Here is an 18318-nt window from a genome sequence, read left to right as displayed (position 1 = left end):
TAATGTAATAACCATAGAAAGCCGTGAAATAAGATCTGCCTCTGTAATTTGATTTCAGTGTATATTTCTGTTTTTTCATTTGTATGTGTCCGTAGCCCCATTGTCTTTTCAGTTCGCCATAATCTAAGATTCTTCTGTGAAGTCGACTCAATTGTTTATTGTTCCTCCGATCGCGTATGCACTGCCAGGTTGCCAGGCAAAGTATGCGACACTTTAGTTCTTCCGGTAGCCTGTCCCAGTGACTCTGTAAGAACCAATCATACGTCATCTGAGAACGCATACGCTTTTTTGTCATTGACATCATGGAGCGCGTCTTTGAAATTATATCCTAAAAAGACTTTCTTTTTGCAGTTATGAATGTCTACGTAATGACCGTGGATGGTCATGTGATCAGGCTTGAATCGCCCGTACATCTCGTTACAAGCGTCGAAATCACATTTTTGGGTTCTTAATTCTATGTGACCGTAACCCCATTGTATTTTCAGTATATCGTAACATACAATTTCTTCGTGAAGTTTGTTCAATAGTTCATTGTTCCTGCGGTCGAATATGTGTTGCCAGGTTGCCAAGTTGATCACATGACACTGTATCTCTGCTGGTAGCCTGTCCCAGTGACTCTAAAAGAGTGAAAGTCTCTTAACGTCATCGATTCTATAGTAAGCACCATTGAAACTGTATCCTAAAAACGTTTCTCGCTTGACATTTTGTTCGTCTCTGTAGAAACCTGATACGATCATATGCTTTTTTGGGTGTGTCCCTGGAACCAATCCTTGGGGGCAAAACTTCGGTTTACATGTCTCTAGCTTGACTTTGAGTGCCCCTAGTCCCCATTTGGCTTGGACCTTAGCAAAGGTCCGTATCTCGTTACAAAGCTCTCTCCTCATTTCACGTTCATGCGTATCTCTGAGGTGAAGGATGTAGGCCTGAATCTCAGGGGGAAGACAATCCCAGTAACTCTGTGAACAAAGGCGTGTCAAAAAGATGTCGTCAGTTGTCTAGGGAAGCCACGAGTGTACTTAGATAGCACGGTGTGTGACAGATCGGACAGTGCAACTTCTCGTTGTTCACCCCCTTGTTCATCTGACCATCGAGTGCATTGACAAAGCAATCGAAATGCAAGTAGTAACGGCAGCACTTGGTACGACCGCAGGTTTCGGTTCTAAGGATGACTGTCTTACATAGGGTGCACGGTATACTCACTGCTTCATGTTGATCCATGTGTTGGTTCATCTCCTCGTCGGTCAGCTCCTGTGCCATGATTTTTTTCAAGCGCTCGATACAAGTCGAAAACTCAGAGTGCCGTGAACGGTTCGAGCCGATCTTTTTATACTTACGGTAAAAACTGGATCCCAGGTTACACTCGACCTGGACCCAGTCTCCGACCGGGAGGGGGATACCCCCTATCCCCTAGGTCTGCCCTGTACACGTGATGTCGGCCTTTTTCGTTTGATTGGTGCATGATGGACATAAATCGAGGTGCGCATTCGACATTTTTTCGGTTTTTTGGTGATGGAGACTGAATCTGGGCACCGCAGCCGCCGACCTCGAAGTCAGTCCCCCGAAGGATCACCGAGACGAGGACGTCGGCGCCGTCGTGCCCGATCACACGATGACGACGAACCACCGAGACGTAGTCGTCGCCTTCAGGGTCGTCTACCCGAAGAAACACCGATTCAACAAGTGTTTTTATTTGTCAGAGAGATATTCACATTGATTCTCTACCATCGTGCCGACGTACTCCTTGCTGCGGCGTGTTCATGCATCGGCGATGCTACTGGGAGATGGAGAGACGGGTTATGACCTGCGGCAACTGCCGACGCGTGATCGACGATATTCAGCCTGAGGTCGTGTTGGAAACCGACGAGGAAATGGAGGAAGATGATAACGATGAGGAGTACCAGTTAACGGCAGGTGCGAATGATCGTTTAGTTAGAATGGATCGAGAGTTGGAGCGATACCGTAGTGAGGGTAGACCTTATCACTGCCATCACGAGGGATCGTACCTGTGGAATGATTTGCCGTATGCCATTGACCCGGGCATTTGGACACGTTATTATACCTTTATCAGAAATTTCGTGACTCTGTATCGGGATCGAGACCTGTACATTCACGGTTGTGTGCGTCTCCCCGTGGAACCGACCCGAGAGATTAGAAGTTATCTGTACCGTCTGTTCATTTACAACACTCCGTACTATACGTATAACTTGATCCGAATTCAAAGGTTCAGACTCTACTTTAGACGCGTGGAGGGACAAAGGGATATTGAGATTCGAGAGCTGTGTCTCTTACCCTTTCCCGGCGGCCCCTCGTTTTACCATGAGGACGGACTATGGACCTGACACTGTCTTTTTTTCATTTTCGCAGTGGACACTCATCGCAGAATGATTCATGACCACCTTGCTAATATGAGGGACCTCGGAAAACCCTTCGAGACGCACAATTCCTTGACGCGTTCGTGGAATCATTTGCCTTATCACCGTCCCGTCACGGTGTGGTTCCAGTACTACCGCGAGATGGAGAACTTTGCGCGATCCACGGAGTTTCGAAGTCCCATGTACATTCACGGCACCGTGTTCTTTCCCTTCAGTGTCATTTCGTACGATCATATACGCATGGAGGTGTATCGCATGTTTTATTTCAACACCCCTTTCTCGGTGTTCGAATTCACCTCCAGAATTAGGTTTCGGTTGTTATTCATATCTTCGTCGACGTTCGGGGACCAAATAAGGATCGAACGTTTGTTTGTGACATCAAATGCCTCGGATACTCTGTACCACAATAGCATGGCGTGCGAGACTTGAAGAAGAAAAACAAAAGAGACTTTTTTGAAAAAAACAACAAAGCGTGTAACTTTAATTACAACAACAACAATAAAGTTTACAAATTTCCAACGTTTTCTTGTCTCAGGCAGAGTCGTATTTCAGTCCCTTTCTCCAAGGTTCGAAATCTTCCCATCCTTCTTGTAACTTTTGTGCTTCTGTCTGCTTGGACTTCTTGTACGTCTTGCCCTTGCCCTTGCCTTTGGGACTGTAACCACCGTCGTCGTCTATGTATTTCTCGGCGACACCGATGGATCTTAAGAACTCTTTTTGCGCTTCGGTCATGAGTTTACCTGGGGCTGATTTGGCAGTTGGTTTGGTTGGCACGGGTGGCTTCTTGCCTGGGGCTGATTTGGCAGTTGGTTTTTTAAATTCCTTTTTGAAACCTGACGTGGAAGGTGTGGCGGGTTCTTGTTTGATGACCACGGGAGCTGCGGGGGGTTGGTTGACTCCCTTCATGATCTGTTTCAACAGACGTTCGACGGGTGCGTCGGCCATGCCTTCGGGTTCTATCGTTCCTTGGTACGTGGGAGTGCCGCGTATGCCCGTCCGTATACGTTTCACCAGTTTGACTTCTTCGTTTGCCATGGGTTTGGTCATCTTGACGGCCATGCTGGCGGGGATACGTTTGTCTTTCAGGATGAGATCTTCTTCGGCGGCCAAACGTCCCGCTTTGCTCAACAAGGCGCTCTGGGTGATCTTACCCTTGTAATAATCTTGCAAACGATTGAATTCGTGAACGGGTACCATCATGACTTCGTTCATGCCTTCTGCTGACTCAGGGTCGTGTCAGGAAACTCGGACAATTCTCTCAAGGCCGTCTCGTAACAGTCTTGCCAGTACCGTATGGATTCGTCTTTCTTTTCCAACTCGAGTTCAAGACTTTGAACGGTTCGCTTGCCTTTACCGCACTCCCTGCACAACTCGATGCACCCACCGGGCGGTGTGGTATCTCGTTTCGTTTGACAGGTTTGGCAGAAGTCACCGAACTTTAAAGCCATGTACTCTTGATACAGGTCGTGGTACCTCTTGTTCAAGAACTCGTACGAGTCTTTCCATCGGGCTTCGCGACGATTGGCATCTTGCAACAACTGCACGAGTTTAGGAATGGTATTGGACTCGTCTTCTTTTCTCGGCGGGAAATTGGGTATGACGTCGATCCCCTCCAAAGGGTAACCGTCTTCACTGCGTCCTTTCACCGTACACAACATGCTTTGAAACAACCGTGTAATCCGCTCCAGAACCCCGCTCCGTTTTGGGTGAGGAGATGCTCTCTTCGACGCTTGAGAGAGTTTTTGCGTCTACCCACTTCGCGCAGAACCTTTTTATGTCTTTTCAGTTTCCCATAAGTCGTCGCGCCGATGGGGATCCTCTTTTTCAGCAAATTGAGAACCATCTCGCTGATGGCGTTGATCTGATCTCTGTCGGCGTATTGCAACATCCGTTGACGTTTATTCCGATTGGCTTCTTTCAGGACGCTCGTCAAGAAACGACGTTGTCGTCGCAACCGCTTCATCGTTCACGTCTAACGTCCGGTTGACTAGTCACGCTCTTTTATTTCAAAAGTCTTCGAGAAGGTTCAACACCGTCTTGGCCACGACGCCGACCAGTTTACCAAGACCCTTTCCCCTTTGGACCCTCCTTCTTCCTACTCCTACTTGACGTAATCCACCTCGCCGTCTCCTTCGCCTTCTCCTCACCATGACGTGTTCTGACACGCACGCACTTTTCCCATTGAATGACGTAGGCAGGTGATCACGTGTCCTTTTTATAGAGTCTCTCTACGACGCTCTGCTTCTTCTTTGAACGTCTGAATACAAATTCCATGCTTTTTTCAAATTGCCAAAAAAACCGTTTCCCCTTTGGGTCCTCCTCCTCCTTCTTCCTACTCCCAGTCGCCGTCTCCTTCGCCTTCTCCTCATGTCGGGTTTCCACCTTGAATGATTCACGAAGGGATCACATGTCCGTTTTTATAGAGGCGCGTGAACGAATCGTGTTTCGTAGTCTCGAAAGTATCGGTCGTACGTGGGAGGTGTGAAATCCGTCACCACGTCGTCCAACGTTTGCATCTTGATCAAAAACCCATCCAATTCCTCCACACCGCCCAGAGCGTAGTTCCGCAGTTCGGTCAATGTCTTTTCGTACGTCGTGTAAGCGAATTGGGTCATGTCCATCTTGAGCGAATACTTCTTTAAATCGTTCCATCCTTTCAGTGCGGCGGCGAAAGCCGTCAATCCTACCGCCACGTACCCGTCTTTCCACACGGATCCCACGACGATGCTCGCTGCCGCAGTCAGTAAGGCCAGTCCGTTGAGAATGGCGTTGCACAATTTGTAGTAACCGAACATCTGCCTTCGACACCACCAATACTTGTGGTAGAAAGCGTACAGTCCATCCAAACGTCTCAACACGTCCAAATCCACCACAGAGGTGAAAGGTTCATCCAATAAACAGACCGAAGTACTCATGACTCTTTTCCAACCAGTGCCAAACGTAGTCTGACTTTCTGTCGGGACGTTCGATCCTTTTAGCTTGTTGCTCGTATTCCCAGATCTCGTCCTTGAAGGCGGTTTCTACGGATTGGTTCAGGATATCATGGACTTGTCTGTAACTATCGCACTCGTCCGCGATACGTTTCATGTCTTCGTGATCCATGCTGGTCGCATCCCAGTAAGAGCGGGAGCATCGACATAGATGTAGGAAGTAGGGGAACCACTTGACTTCGCTTCTCATCATGTTGATGTTCTCAGTTTCGCACACTGGTCGAATTGCGAGTCACCGTAGGACGTTGTCCGTTCTTATAGGTGGTCGTGATCGTATTCGTGGTCGTGATGCCTGCGATTCGTCGACCCGCCGCCGTCTGTTGTTGTTGGCGCAAAATCTCCTCCAATTGTTGCTGCATCTGGGCCTGATCGAGAACACGGGTGCCTCGCCTTCTTCCTCCGCGACCCGATCGAATCGACGAAGGCGGTGTGGAGTCACCACCACTTCCGCCTCCACCTCCTCCACCTCCGCCTCCGCCTCCGCCTCCACCTCCGCCTCCACCTCCGCCTCTGCCTCTGCCTCTGCCTCTGCCTCTGCCTCTTCCACCGCTACCACTAGCGCTACTTCTTCTGCGGCTGCCGGAATCACTGGAGGACGTCGGTGTATTTTGACGTGGGACGCGTCTCGGTCGTTTCCCTCCTCGAACAGCGTGTGCCAAAGGTGTGGCGGATGTTATTCGGGGTGCACCGACACCCGTCGTGACATTGGAGCGCGACACGGATCCAGCGCTACCGACACCCACCGTGACGTTGGTCTGTGGCGCACCTGAGCCAGCGGTGCCTACTCCGACGGGCGAGACGTTGGGCAGGGGTGGTGTCGCCAGTGACGATAGCGGTGAAGGAGGAGTGTTCAGACTCGCACCCACACCCGCTGCAGATGGAACGGGTGTACTCGTTCGAGTCAATGGAGTCCAAGGCGAATAATCCTCCAGAGCCGAGAAGTTGAAATCATCACTACCATAAGAGCTCATTTTTATCCATGTACCTTTCTCTTTCTATCTTCTTCTCGGCGAGTTCTCGTTGCTTATGAACCAAATATTCGAAACCTTCCCCGTTATATGCGTTTAGGATGGACCTCACTTGACGGTAACTCTCGCATTCCGTGACCTGTCTCATCGGTTCGTAGTCCAGCTCATGGGGATTCATGATGTATTTGAGCCTGTTTTTACATAGGTGAATGAAAAGAGGAAACCACTCGACCTCGCTCCTCAACATGTCGCAAACTGATGGCATCGTACGAATCCTTCGTCTTTTAACACATGGCTGAGGACGCGTTGATCGTCCTGACTGGCTGGATGAAGATCCAATAGCATGTAACCGTAAGGTCGATCGGTGACCTTTCGAAACGTGTCCAACACCTCCTGCCATTGCGTGGGAAACGATTGCAGAAGTAAATTCCGTATCCCCAACTGATCCCGAGGGTTCTTGAAGGCCGCGATGTAATGAGCGTTGCGGGAAATGGTCTTGGCGAATTTTCCGTTAGGGAATAGATCCTGGCACAAGTAAAGTACCGTGATGTTCCGATGATGCGAGTGTTTGGTGAAGAGATCCAACACGCGCTTGTCGTTACCGCCCTCGTCCATCAGATCGTCCAAGACCAACACGCCCCCTCCAGGAAACCATCGGGGTAACTGTTCGCTGTCGGGGATGCCTTCGTAAAACTTGACCCCGCCCTTCTTGAGCTTTTGGAAACCGTCTTGCCACGATCCGTAGCAGTAATGAATACTCTTCGGTGTTTGTTGGAACAAGTCGCCGTTCTCCAAGAGCAGTTTGGTCGTGAACACCGTCTTGCCGCACCCCGACGGACCCGCTATCAACAAACTCGACGGAGTGTGAAATCGAAACGCTTTGCGCCGTTCCATGATCTTGAAAAATGGTCCAGGGTTTCGAGACGCTCCGTTTTTTATCTGAACAACTTGGCCAATGGGGTCTTGACGGCTGGGATGCGTTTCAATAGACCCAATAGGGTGACCTTACGATTGAAACAGATGGGTTTTTTCTTGGCACGTCTCTTGATCTTGGCCATGGCCCTCTGGGCAGCGGCTCTCTTGGGACGCCCTTTTTTCTTGGCAGGCGCCGATCTCTTTTTTCGAGGTTTTTTCTTGGCGAATTTACTCAAGTCTCCGAACTTGTCTTCGTACCAATGCCTCTTTTTCATTCTTCTTTTCCTATCTTCCTTCTCGGAAAGCTTCGGCATGGCAGGGGCGGCTCTCTTGCGTTTCCTGCGCGTGGTCACGGTCGCTGGTAATTCGCCGGTGTCAAGGACAGACGGCGGTTGAAAAGACACTTGTCTTCTGGCGGGTTGAAGTATTTTCAGATTGAGTTGCCGTTTTGGCGGTTGGTTTTTCTTGAAATGAGCCTCACTGGGTTGAGGCGTCTTTCCACCCGCTTTTCCATAACGTTTTTCTAACCTGGCTATGACGTCGTCCAAATGTCTATGCCCTTGAAACTGAAGAGCCATGATGTGTCTTGTTTTGTCAGTGAATCCACAATGAACCGTTTTATTTTCCTCCGCCTCTTTTTATGCACTCACAAAGTGATGGCGTAAGGACTTATTGCCGTAGCGAAGCACGTGCCAATACGGGTAACACTTGTAATCTCGACTGGCGTTCGTTTGAAGTCTGGCTCTGATACTCAGGTGGAACAGGTTGTATCGAAGCCAATGATCTTTTTCCCGGTCCAGTATGAATCGGACTCGACGGTAACTGTCGCAATCCAAAATGCGTTCCATGACCTGTCGAAGAGAATCGTCCGAGGACAATTTCGTCGTCTCTTCTCGACACAGTTCTAAGAATCGCCGGAACCATCTGCCTTCACTACGCAACATCCTTGTTCTCTCGAAAAATGAACCTCTTTTATTTCGAACAGCTTACTTTATAACAAATGACGCACTCCTCTGGAGGAACCGCACGTGTCCTGGTGACACGTGGTTTTACAAATCTTGCGCCAGGCCAACTCGTCCACGATCAAACGTTCTAACATCTGTCCTACTTTACGATCGTTCTCCACAAACTCGTTTTTCTTAAAACGATTCAAGAACTCGTTCATGTCACGACCTTCGGCTCGGTCGATCAGGAACATCAGGGCGTAACTACCGCAACTCTGACTGAACAGGGACTGTAGACTCTTGCCGTTGTGAATCTGGTACTTGAAATGACGGTCCAACCAGGCTTGGATCGGTCCGGCGGTTCCGTACGTGTCCAACGGTAGACCGTAACTGTCCAGGATCTCGCACTTGTTCTTGTCGGCCCACAAAGCGATCCAATGAAATCCCGGTTTGTCGTGAGGGTCCGTGTTCACGATGTAAGCGGTCGGTCCTTCTTGAGGTACTGTTCTTGGAAGCCGATCGCAAGGGACCGTGCCGTGAAAAACACAGCAGAGTGACGGATTCGTCCGTGCCAAATAATCCAACTGTAAATTATTCAAGGCTACTGTCTCCATTTTTTCTTCTTCTTCTCATTGGTACACGTCGTAGAGGACGACTCGGTTCTCGTTGATCTCCAGCATGTTCTCGAATTCGCCGTACAACAAGATGGTCAGGTTTGATCCCGGATTGGCTGCAAAATCGATCACCAGACGCAGTTCACCTTCCTGCTGGGGGTTCAACACTGGACTGTCCAAACATCCATTGGCTGTGTTATCAAATACAAACAGGTTGCATCTCTTGTCGTGTCCCCAGTCCTCTTTCCGGACCATGTTTCCTTTTCCTCTGCACAAAGCTCCTGAGGCTTTGAGGAATCTTTGGTAACCTCTCAGATCTTTACTGGTATCGTCGTGTTTGAGCTCCAAGGTCTCGTAGGGGTACTCTTCACCTCTCACCAGTTGTTTGATGGAAGCGAGATTGAATTGTTCAAAACTGAACGGATTGACCGTCACAGTTCCATTGAAGGCTGTTTGTTTCATCAACACCACCACTAACCGATTAGGTAGCTTACTGTGGAAAGGATTGCTGCACTCGAAATGACGATTGTCATTGGGATGCGAGTAAGTGCGAATTTCACCTCTCACCGTGGGGTAAGTAGCCACTCTTCCACCTTTCATGCTGGTCATGAGTTCTCGGTACACCGAGGGAGTCACTCTCACTTGAGATAGGAACAATCTCACTTTCACGTCGGCTTCAGTCAGTCTGAGAGTATCGGCACCGGCCCATTGGACTGTCCACATAGCGGGGGCATTGAAGTACATGTCAATCTGGATCTGTACACCGGGTACCAGTAACTTGCTGAGATAAAACACTTCCAGGTAAGGTTTGAACCTCAAGGTCACTCTCTTTCCACCAAAAAACTGAATTCAACTTTGAACCATGTTCTTGAGATCTTGGGGTAAAGCTTTGTAATCGTCGTGAGTAGGATCCAACTTATTGCCTGTCATCACATCGCGTTCTCCGCGACTGGGTACACCGAGACAATTGTACCAACCCTCTGGTGCCAGGATCGTTTCACCGTCGTCTCGGTCATGGTTCAACAGCGCTTCGATGTAGGCTTTGTAGTGGTAAGTATCGGTCTGGGGGCTGATGAGAGTCCCATTCAATCTCACATTGATCTGTTTGAAGAGGGTGTGGACCAGATTGTTGGCGAGTCCGACGGTACTCGCTTGCGCTATATTACCTCCGGCAGCTGTCTTGACGGCCAACTCCACTTCGAAGAAACTCTCGTTCAAGTCGATGAAGTCTTCTTGAGGATCGATTTGGAAGGTCACTGGGTTGATCCCCTATTGAACGGATTGATTCTCACCTCACGTCGCGACGACATGCTGAGATCCGTGGGAGGAGTGGTGAACATGTCCAGGCGGGGGTTACGAACCCCCGCCGATCTGGCGTGAGCCACGAGGTCCGTCATCGTCGTCGTCTACGGCGTCTTTTTCGTCTCCTTCTCAGTTCCGACTGTACCCAACGGTAGTCCGGTAGTTTTGAACGTCTCCGGAAGAGCGAACCCCCTTTATACGTGCGTATCCCTCCGGGGAGACGTCTCACGCGTCTCGAGTAGATGGGAATCATGATCCAAACAGGTCTTTTCTTCTTTTACTGCCCAAAAAGCTTTGGAGCTCTTGCTTCGCTTTACGTTTCCCGGAGCGTATGGCCCCCCGCTTTAACCCGGCGAGTGCACCTTTCCAATTGGGCTTTCCTCCCGCGCCACCCGATTTTAAACCTTTCAGACCCTCCATGGCCGATTCTTTCAGAACGTCCTTGAGAATGCCGGGACCTCGTTTCTTGATGCCTTTCCAAACCTGACCGAATATGCCAGATCCCGATTGGTATCCGTCGGGATGAAACCGTATCAAAGTTCCCCCGATCATGATTTCATAAAGTGTAACGTCACGATCGTATTGCCGGCTCCAAAGGTCGTCAGTTCTCCAGTTGCCTCAGCCACTTGCACCTCTATAATGTCCAGTACCTCCTTGCGCACGGGAATATATTGAACGTGAACGGGTTCGAAGTACTGAGTACCGTCGCCTCTTCGAATCAAGTTGACCTGTCTCAGTAAATCCGTGACTTGATTTCCCACCACATTTCCACCTCCCGTGTTGGTGTAGACGAGCACGGATCGCGAACTGTCTCCCCGCACCACATCTAAGGCTTTGTTCAGGTTCATAAAACGCCAATTGCAATAGATGCTGAGTGTTAAAAAATCTCCACCTCCTCTATCCGAGTGAACATTCCAAAAGACATATTTTCCGTCTTTGTCTTTTATGTCCCCGACAGCGCTGATGTCCGGAATGACATCGTCGACAAATTCTATCTGCAAGTTAGGTCCCAGATCGTAACCACCACCGTCTTTCTTTACGAGCCACCCCATTTTCAAAGCCAGTTCAACATTGATGTTGAATTCAGGGATCATACTGCGAGGACGTACGATGTCTTTGTTGTCCATGACTAGGTCTTCACCCTCCCACTTGAACTTGATGTAGGTTCTTTTCCCGTCGTTTCCGACATATTTGGAGCCCATTTTGGGACCGCCGAACGCGAAGATGCGTTGTCGCTCGAAAAAGGCGATCATGGATTTCATGAGTCCAACACCGTCCACGTCGTAGAACACCTTTTTGAGGTCCTCAAGGGCGAAGTAAGCTTCCGCATAAAAGACGCGACCACTCAAATCGTTTCGCCTCCAGGCCACATGAGTCAAGGTGATGTCACCCCCAGAATCGGTGATGGAAGGCAGCGTCACGTGCGCATCTGGCATGGAGATGCTAAACAACCCCACTTTCCATCCATGTCCCTCCAGGTGTATGGGATTGGGTAACCTGATCTTGAAACTGTTCGACTTGTTCTCCGGAAACTCGTTCTTACTGCTGTTACTGGGTAAGCTGACGTAAAAATCACTCATCCTCTCTTGAAATGCAACGTGATCGTGGTCACACCCGACGCAAAGTCCACCAGTTGTCCGTCTTCCTCGGACACTTCAGTCTCGATAATGTCCAAAACGGCTGTACGCACCGGTAGATATAGGATGTGTCTCGGTTGAAGGTCGACCACGTCCGGATCGTAACGCAATTGTTTCAACATGTCCGTGACTTGATTCCCCGTCACCATACTCTGTCCCACATTCGAATACACGAACAAGGAACGACGATTGTCACCAAACGCTTCTTGGTAACTGCGATCCAGGTCCGTGAAGACCCAATTGATGAAACAACTCAAATGTAAGGTGTCCGGGTCGATCTTGTAAAATAGTTCGTCCCCATCGTTCTGTCCTACGATCAAGTCCGTGGCCGTGGGTACGACTTCCCTGGGAAATTCTTTCCTCAAGTGGGGTCCCAAGACGTAACCCGGTCGACCGTTTTGCAATGTTCCCATCTTGACCCATTTCATCTTCTTGGCCAATTCGATGCCGATGTTCATCTGTGGGTAGACGCGTTTACCGTTGATCAGGAGACTGAGGCACGTTCTCGAGTTGTCCAGGACGCATTCTCCATGCTCGGCCCGACGCATGACCGTGTACAGCAATTCGGTGGGATCGTCGGCTTTGCTCTTTTTCTTGTACAGGGTCACGTCGACATCCGTTCGATCTCCCAACCTATGCAGGTATCGATCTCGTATCATGTTCAGTAACTCGGTACCACTCCTCGGCGTGAATTCCAAATCGCCTTCTCGCGTCACTCCAGGGACCCGCGTGTATAGGTTTATAGACGCGTTCACCATATCGATCCACCAGATTTCAAACAGAAGAGAATTCTTCAAACCCATCTTACGCGTCGCGGACGGAAACGAGAGGTCGCTGATACCCACTTTCCAGTCAGGTTCTCTCAAATGCAACGGGTTCGGCAGACGGTTCTTGAAACTGTTGGCCTTGTTGTCCGCGAACTCGCTCGTGCTGGCATTGCTCAACAACTGCACGTAAAAGTCTTTCATTTTTTGATCTTGGGCTTTTGGGTCACGTACAAGCCCCTTTTATCCACCCAACTGTCGTACTTGACTGGCCAACCTTTCCAACGCACCAAGACTTTATCCCCTTTTCGTTTGACGATCTTGTCGACGCGGAACAGATCGTCGTCTTTCACGTTCACCTTTTGCAAATCCTGCGCGTAAAACGTACCCTCGACCGCCGTACCGTCCCATTCTTCCACCTTGTACGTGGTGACCCTCCCAGGACGCACCCGGCGTATCACAAACACCTCTTCGGTCCATCCGGGTAAATACCCTTTCTTGAACTGACGGAACTTCTTGTTCAGTCTCACACGATCCCCGACTTTGAGTTGCGGTTTCTTCAATTTCCCTTTTTTCTTTTTTCCGTAAAGAGTCTCCCACACGTCCACGCTATTGCCCAAAGTCACTTGATCGGGAGCCATCTTGATACTGCGATGATACGATCGATTGTACCCTCGGACCAAATCTTGTAACACGGGCACATACGTCATCGTATTCTTCACGGTGAAGTACCGGTACATACGTTCCTTCAGGGTCCGATTGAACCGTTCCACCACACTGGATTTCGTATCCCCGCGCGTCGAAAAATGATGAATGCCTTTCTGCTTCATCAAATCCTGAAACGTCTTGTTGTAGAATTCCTTCCCGTCGTCCGTCTGGAGATTGATGGGTTTTCTACCTCCTTTCAGGATCTTGACCATGGCTTCCGTCACCGCTTTACCCGTCTTGCTCTTCAAGGGCTGGACCCAGGCGTGCTTGGAAAACACGTCCACCACCGTCAAGAGATAACGATACCCTCGATTGTACCTCGAAATATTGATCACCTCGATCAGGTCGGCCGTCCACTGCTCGTCGATGCCGAACACCACCACCGGGACCGTGGGAAACCGACGACGTCTGGGTTTGTGCAACGTGTACCCCAAATCCCGTTGCAGGACCTCGCGAGCGCGTCGTACCGAGATCTTATTGGCCCGGGCGAATCGCGTCAGACCGCCCAGACTACCGGGTCTAGAAGGATCCCGATACCGTCCCAGTAACGTCCCGGTCGAAAGCGGCTTTTGCTTCTTCTTTTGACCTTTCTTCTTCTTCATAGTCGATAAAGTTTGTAAATGCACTGTCTCCACAACTCGAAACGCTGCTCACGTACCTCCAGATACTTCTTAAATGAATTGGGTTGCCGTTTCAACCACAAGATATAAACCACAAAACGCATCACGTTGGGTTCGACGTCGGTATAGTCAAACACCTCCAAGGGCGAATCACTGAAGTCGTACGGGATGGGTTCACTCTTACCGTATCGCTCGTAGACTCTATCGCACTTGGAACACAAAGTGGTCCAACTCCATCGATCGGCCATGGTCGCACACACTCTCGAGATCAACCAACTCAAGGTATGAGACATAATGATTTGAACCCAATTTTTTATTCACACTTTCTTATATGTACAAAAACGTCGTGTCTGATTGGTTCTTACGAAAAAATCGACTCCGATTGGCTAAAAACGAAAAAGAAGGCAAGAAAGACCTAGTCCGAATCTGAAAAGTATTGAACATATTCCGTGTTCTTACATTCTTGACCGTACTCATTATCACAGTCCTCCTCAAAGGTATCCATGGCATAATATTTACAATTTCTCCAATCACAATCCCCTTTACCGGGTCTCCACCTCAGGGCTTCCTCCTCGTTCCCCTTCACATAGAATGCTTGTCGCATACTCTCTCTACACTCACCACACAGGTCATCCTCATCGGCTTCGAGGGCGCGGAAGAAAAACCGATCCTTCCACAGATCACGCTGACGCATGATATCGTACATCAACTCTTCCAATTTCAGACACGTTTCCTTGTGAGCGCACCTGTTGAAAGTCAGTATCTCCTCCACCCTGGGACTCTTGTCGTTCTCCAACACCCGTCGTGACAGGTCACGAGCGAACCGCAAGGGTTCAAACAGATCACGGATGGCATCGCTCATCATGTACGTGAGGTTATCCGTGGCGATCAAGCAGGCACGCTCGGTGTCCAGGGTGGGATCCCGACAATGAATGAATTTGAATTGACCGCTACCACTTCTGTACATCACGCGACACCACTCACCACAGAACAAAAACACATGTTCGTTCTTCTTCATCATCTCCAAAATCGTACCACCCCAGTCAGGACGACGTCTCATCATGAGATCAAAAGACCACAGACTATCGGGTATTTGACCTAACGGTTCGAAGAGATTGTCAAAAATGTACAGGTCCACCTTGGCATCCGGAATGGCATCGAGATCTCTTAAAGTGTGTACCTTCTGATCCACGATCTGCTCCACGAGGTCACGAATCTGGTTCGAGTTGCTATAGTAAGTCATCTTGCCTCGTCAAACCTCTTTCTTCCTAGATACGACAATTCGGGATGGTGCTTCGGGTCTCCCCAGTCAGTCAGGTGTCTTTGAAGCCTAAAGTACAAGGGACCAACAACGTGCAATTCTAAGTCAATTAGCCTCACATAGGACGATCTTTCGCCTTCTTTTTCGATTAGATGCAAATCGTCAGAAGCTTGATTCAAATAGCGTCTCAAATCTTCAATGATCTCTTTCACGTCTCTATCATTCATAGGTCTATAGGTCATCACCGCGTCAAGAGCAAGTCGAGAATGATTCGCTGCGTCCAACGGGCTCCTTTTATACCCGCGCCGTGGATCCACTTTCACTCCGTACTTTCCCGGATCACGTGCCCACTTCAGATCCCGCCAATCGGAACGAAGACCGTCACATGATCCCATCACACCACACGGCACCGATTGGTCCTCAAAAACGGCCATAAAGTCGAACCACGCATTCCATCACGAGTCACTTTTTCTCAGCAGGCGTCATGGATTCACACGTCGAACCCGACAGGAAAAAGAAAAAGAAAAAGAAGGAGGCGCGTAAGAAACTGAAACTGCTCTTGCCCCAGAGAGTGGAAGGAGAAGTAGGAGGTAAACAACTACAATCCACTTTAGATGGATGGTTATTCAAAAAACCTCGTACCAGACTACGTTTCAACGAACGCGTCCTCTTCAAAGAGATCACCCCTGACTCGGTCAGTTGGACCACCGTCCCTCTCAAAGGCTTCTCGCGACCTTGGAGCGCCTTTTCGATCCAACGCCAAGAAGTCAAAAGCCGAATGAAAAGTAACCATTACAAGCGAAGGCAAAGACTGACCCCCAAGAACGTGCGAAAAACCACCCACATCCTAGAAACCATGCGACGGGAAAACACCCTGTTGGGATACTAACTCGTTCTCTATCTTCACAGACTCAAAACTACCTGCCATTCAAGGCGGATGCATGACCGTGATAAGAGACTCACCTCCTCGAACCATGCAAGTCCTGCAAGTCCTGGAACCCCTGGGACTCGGCAAATTCAAGAAAGACAACCTCGTAGAATTACCACCTGAAGTGGACGACCGAGGAGAATCCACCGAAGTCCAAGTGTTGGAGGAAATCGACCCCGATCAGTTCCTGAACCAACTGAAACCACAAGATCCCACTTGCCCGCGTTGCATGGTACCCCTGGAATATGGAAGCGTGCGAACCCCAGACGGTAGTACCTGGGAGTATTACCGATGCCCCTCTTCCAGATTCTACACCAAGTGTTATGTGACCTGTGGCGTCAAAGAGGTGAGCACCTACCTGAGACGCGTCGAAGAACAGACCCACCCCTGCTACAGGAACATCGACCCGGCTCGTTTCCGATGTCTATGCAGCAAATCCCTGGTCTTAGCCACCTCCCACTCTCAGTCCAACCCAGACAGGCTCTATCTCAAGTGTCCCAAGCGTACCTGCAAGTTCTTCAACCAGCGTCGGCCCGACAACAAATCCCGGATGGGAAAATTCATATCCTCATAGAATCGGGTCCAGGGTGCCTCCATTTGGTCAATGGCTTCCTCATACGTAACCTCGGGCTTTCTAGGTACATGGTTTTGTAAACCAATCTCTCTCAAGGCCACGATAGCGCTCAATACAAGTTCAAAACTCAGAGTGAAGATCGGGGGCGACGCGGATTCGCTTTATGAAGATCCGTCCAGCCAATCACAAATCAAGACGAAGTCACGTGTTACCACCGACCCAGGGATAGGGGGTATCCCCCTACCACACCCACTCACGGTAGGAGACTGGACACCATTATACCGTGTGTATAAAAAATCGAGTTGGACCGTTCACCTTTCACTCTGAGTTATTCAACTTGTATGAGCGCCCACTACAGAAGACTGTGGATACTCTCCTTGCTGTGGCTTCTCAAAATACCGAGTGAGTGAGTATGGAAATATTAGAGCAGTGTAACATAGAGTTGACCACCAGGGAAAAGCGGGTGAGAGAGTGGATGAAGGACGAAGATGAAGAGACACCCTTGTACATAGACTTAGAACAACTTTTAGATTTTATCCGGGTGGCCCTAGACGAACTAGATCTTTTATTCCTGGAGGAGAGGCTAGGGACCCTTGACGAGGACGAGATCAATGATTTAGTCGTCCATGTAGACTTTGTCCGCGACACTTACCATCAACTGCTTCAATTCTAGACATGGAACAACCCCTCCATTGCCACGTGTGCAAACAGCTGAGACCCTGCTGCCGCCAACCCATCCTAGAATTAAGCAGAAATGGAACCCACACCCAATTCGTACGCGCGATCACGGGACCTCTGAGAAAAGAATGGGGACTAGGGTGCGTTTATGCAACCTGTTGCGGAGTCATCTACGGGATGTACCACAACATGGAAACCGAATGTTACGAACCCGTCTTCCTGGGAAACGGTTACAACCAGGCCCTGTCACGTGTCAAGCACGTCAAATCGTTTATTGATTGTTATCCCGAAGAAAAAGAGGGCGCCGGTCAATAGGACCGTGCACACGTCCCACACTGTCAATTTAAGTAGTGGTGTGTCCAATAAAAAATTGTTTTTTGCTCTATTTTCAGACTCCATGTCTCGATTTCCTAAATACGAATGTATATGGTGTAAGGAAGGATACACCTCCAATCACAGTATCAGAGACTACTTCCTGACACCCTGTTGCGACCAATTCTTTCACGGAACCTGCAAAGCCCTCCACACCTGGTGGTTGAAACCCTCCGAAAGACTCTGCCCTCATTGTAAAGCGGTGAATTTCGGACTGCCTCCCGATGACAACCCCAAAACCAAGTCCTAAAGAGGTAAGCGCTTCGATGGTCTAATGGTGAAGACGTTGAGTTGTGGCCTCAAAGACCCAGGTTCGATTCCTGGTCGGGGCATTAAAAATTCTTTTTTCTTTTTTCCCTATAGAGACCCCTGGCCTGTAAAATACGTTTGGACGAACCCCACCCCGACGAAGATGTCATGCTCCTTTTCCTCACCCAACACTTTCCCTACCCCTGGTATATGCGAAGAGACCTCTCCAAAGTCTGGCCCTTCGGACGCGTGTTCGAATCCTCCTCAGGCTTTCACGGAGAATTTCTCACCCCGCAGACCATGATGCTATCCCTCGTGCACCTGGGAACCAATGACGTGCAAGCAATCAGGATGATGCAAAAAATCACGCAACAAACCATGTACATTCTCTCGTTAAACGATCTTTATTAGTGTTACAGGCA

The 18318-nt window shown here is 49.4% G+C and overlaps 1 protein-coding gene and 1 non-coding gene across 2 annotated transcripts; one reads left to right on the top strand and one right to left on the bottom strand.

The window, feature by feature from the left end:
- Positions 1 to 14249: 14249 nt before the first annotated feature.
- Positions 14250 to 15077, bottom strand: LOC145469987 (uncharacterized). Its single transcript, XM_081453816.1, has one exon. It carries the CDS (start codon positions 15075 to 15077, stop codon positions 14250 to 14252), a length of 828 nt encoding a protein of 275 aa, XP_081309942.1.
- Positions 15078 to 17907: 2830 nt separating this feature from the next.
- On the top strand, positions 17908 to 17979 carry Trnah-gug (transfer RNA histidin (anticodon GUG)). Its single transcript has one exon. It is a non-coding gene; the product is annotated as a tRNA-His (tRNA).
- Positions 17980 to 18318: the final 339 nt, after the last annotated feature.

This window comes from Orbicella franksi, chromosome 15 (assembly GCF_964199315.1).
Source record: "Orbicella franksi chromosome 15, jaOrbFran1.1, whole genome shotgun sequence".
NCBI classification, from domain to species: domain Eukaryota; kingdom Metazoa; phylum Cnidaria; class Anthozoa; order Scleractinia; family Merulinidae; genus Orbicella; species Orbicella franksi.
Note: the sequence above shows the minus strand (reverse complement) of the source record. Positions and strands in the feature narration are given on the sequence as shown.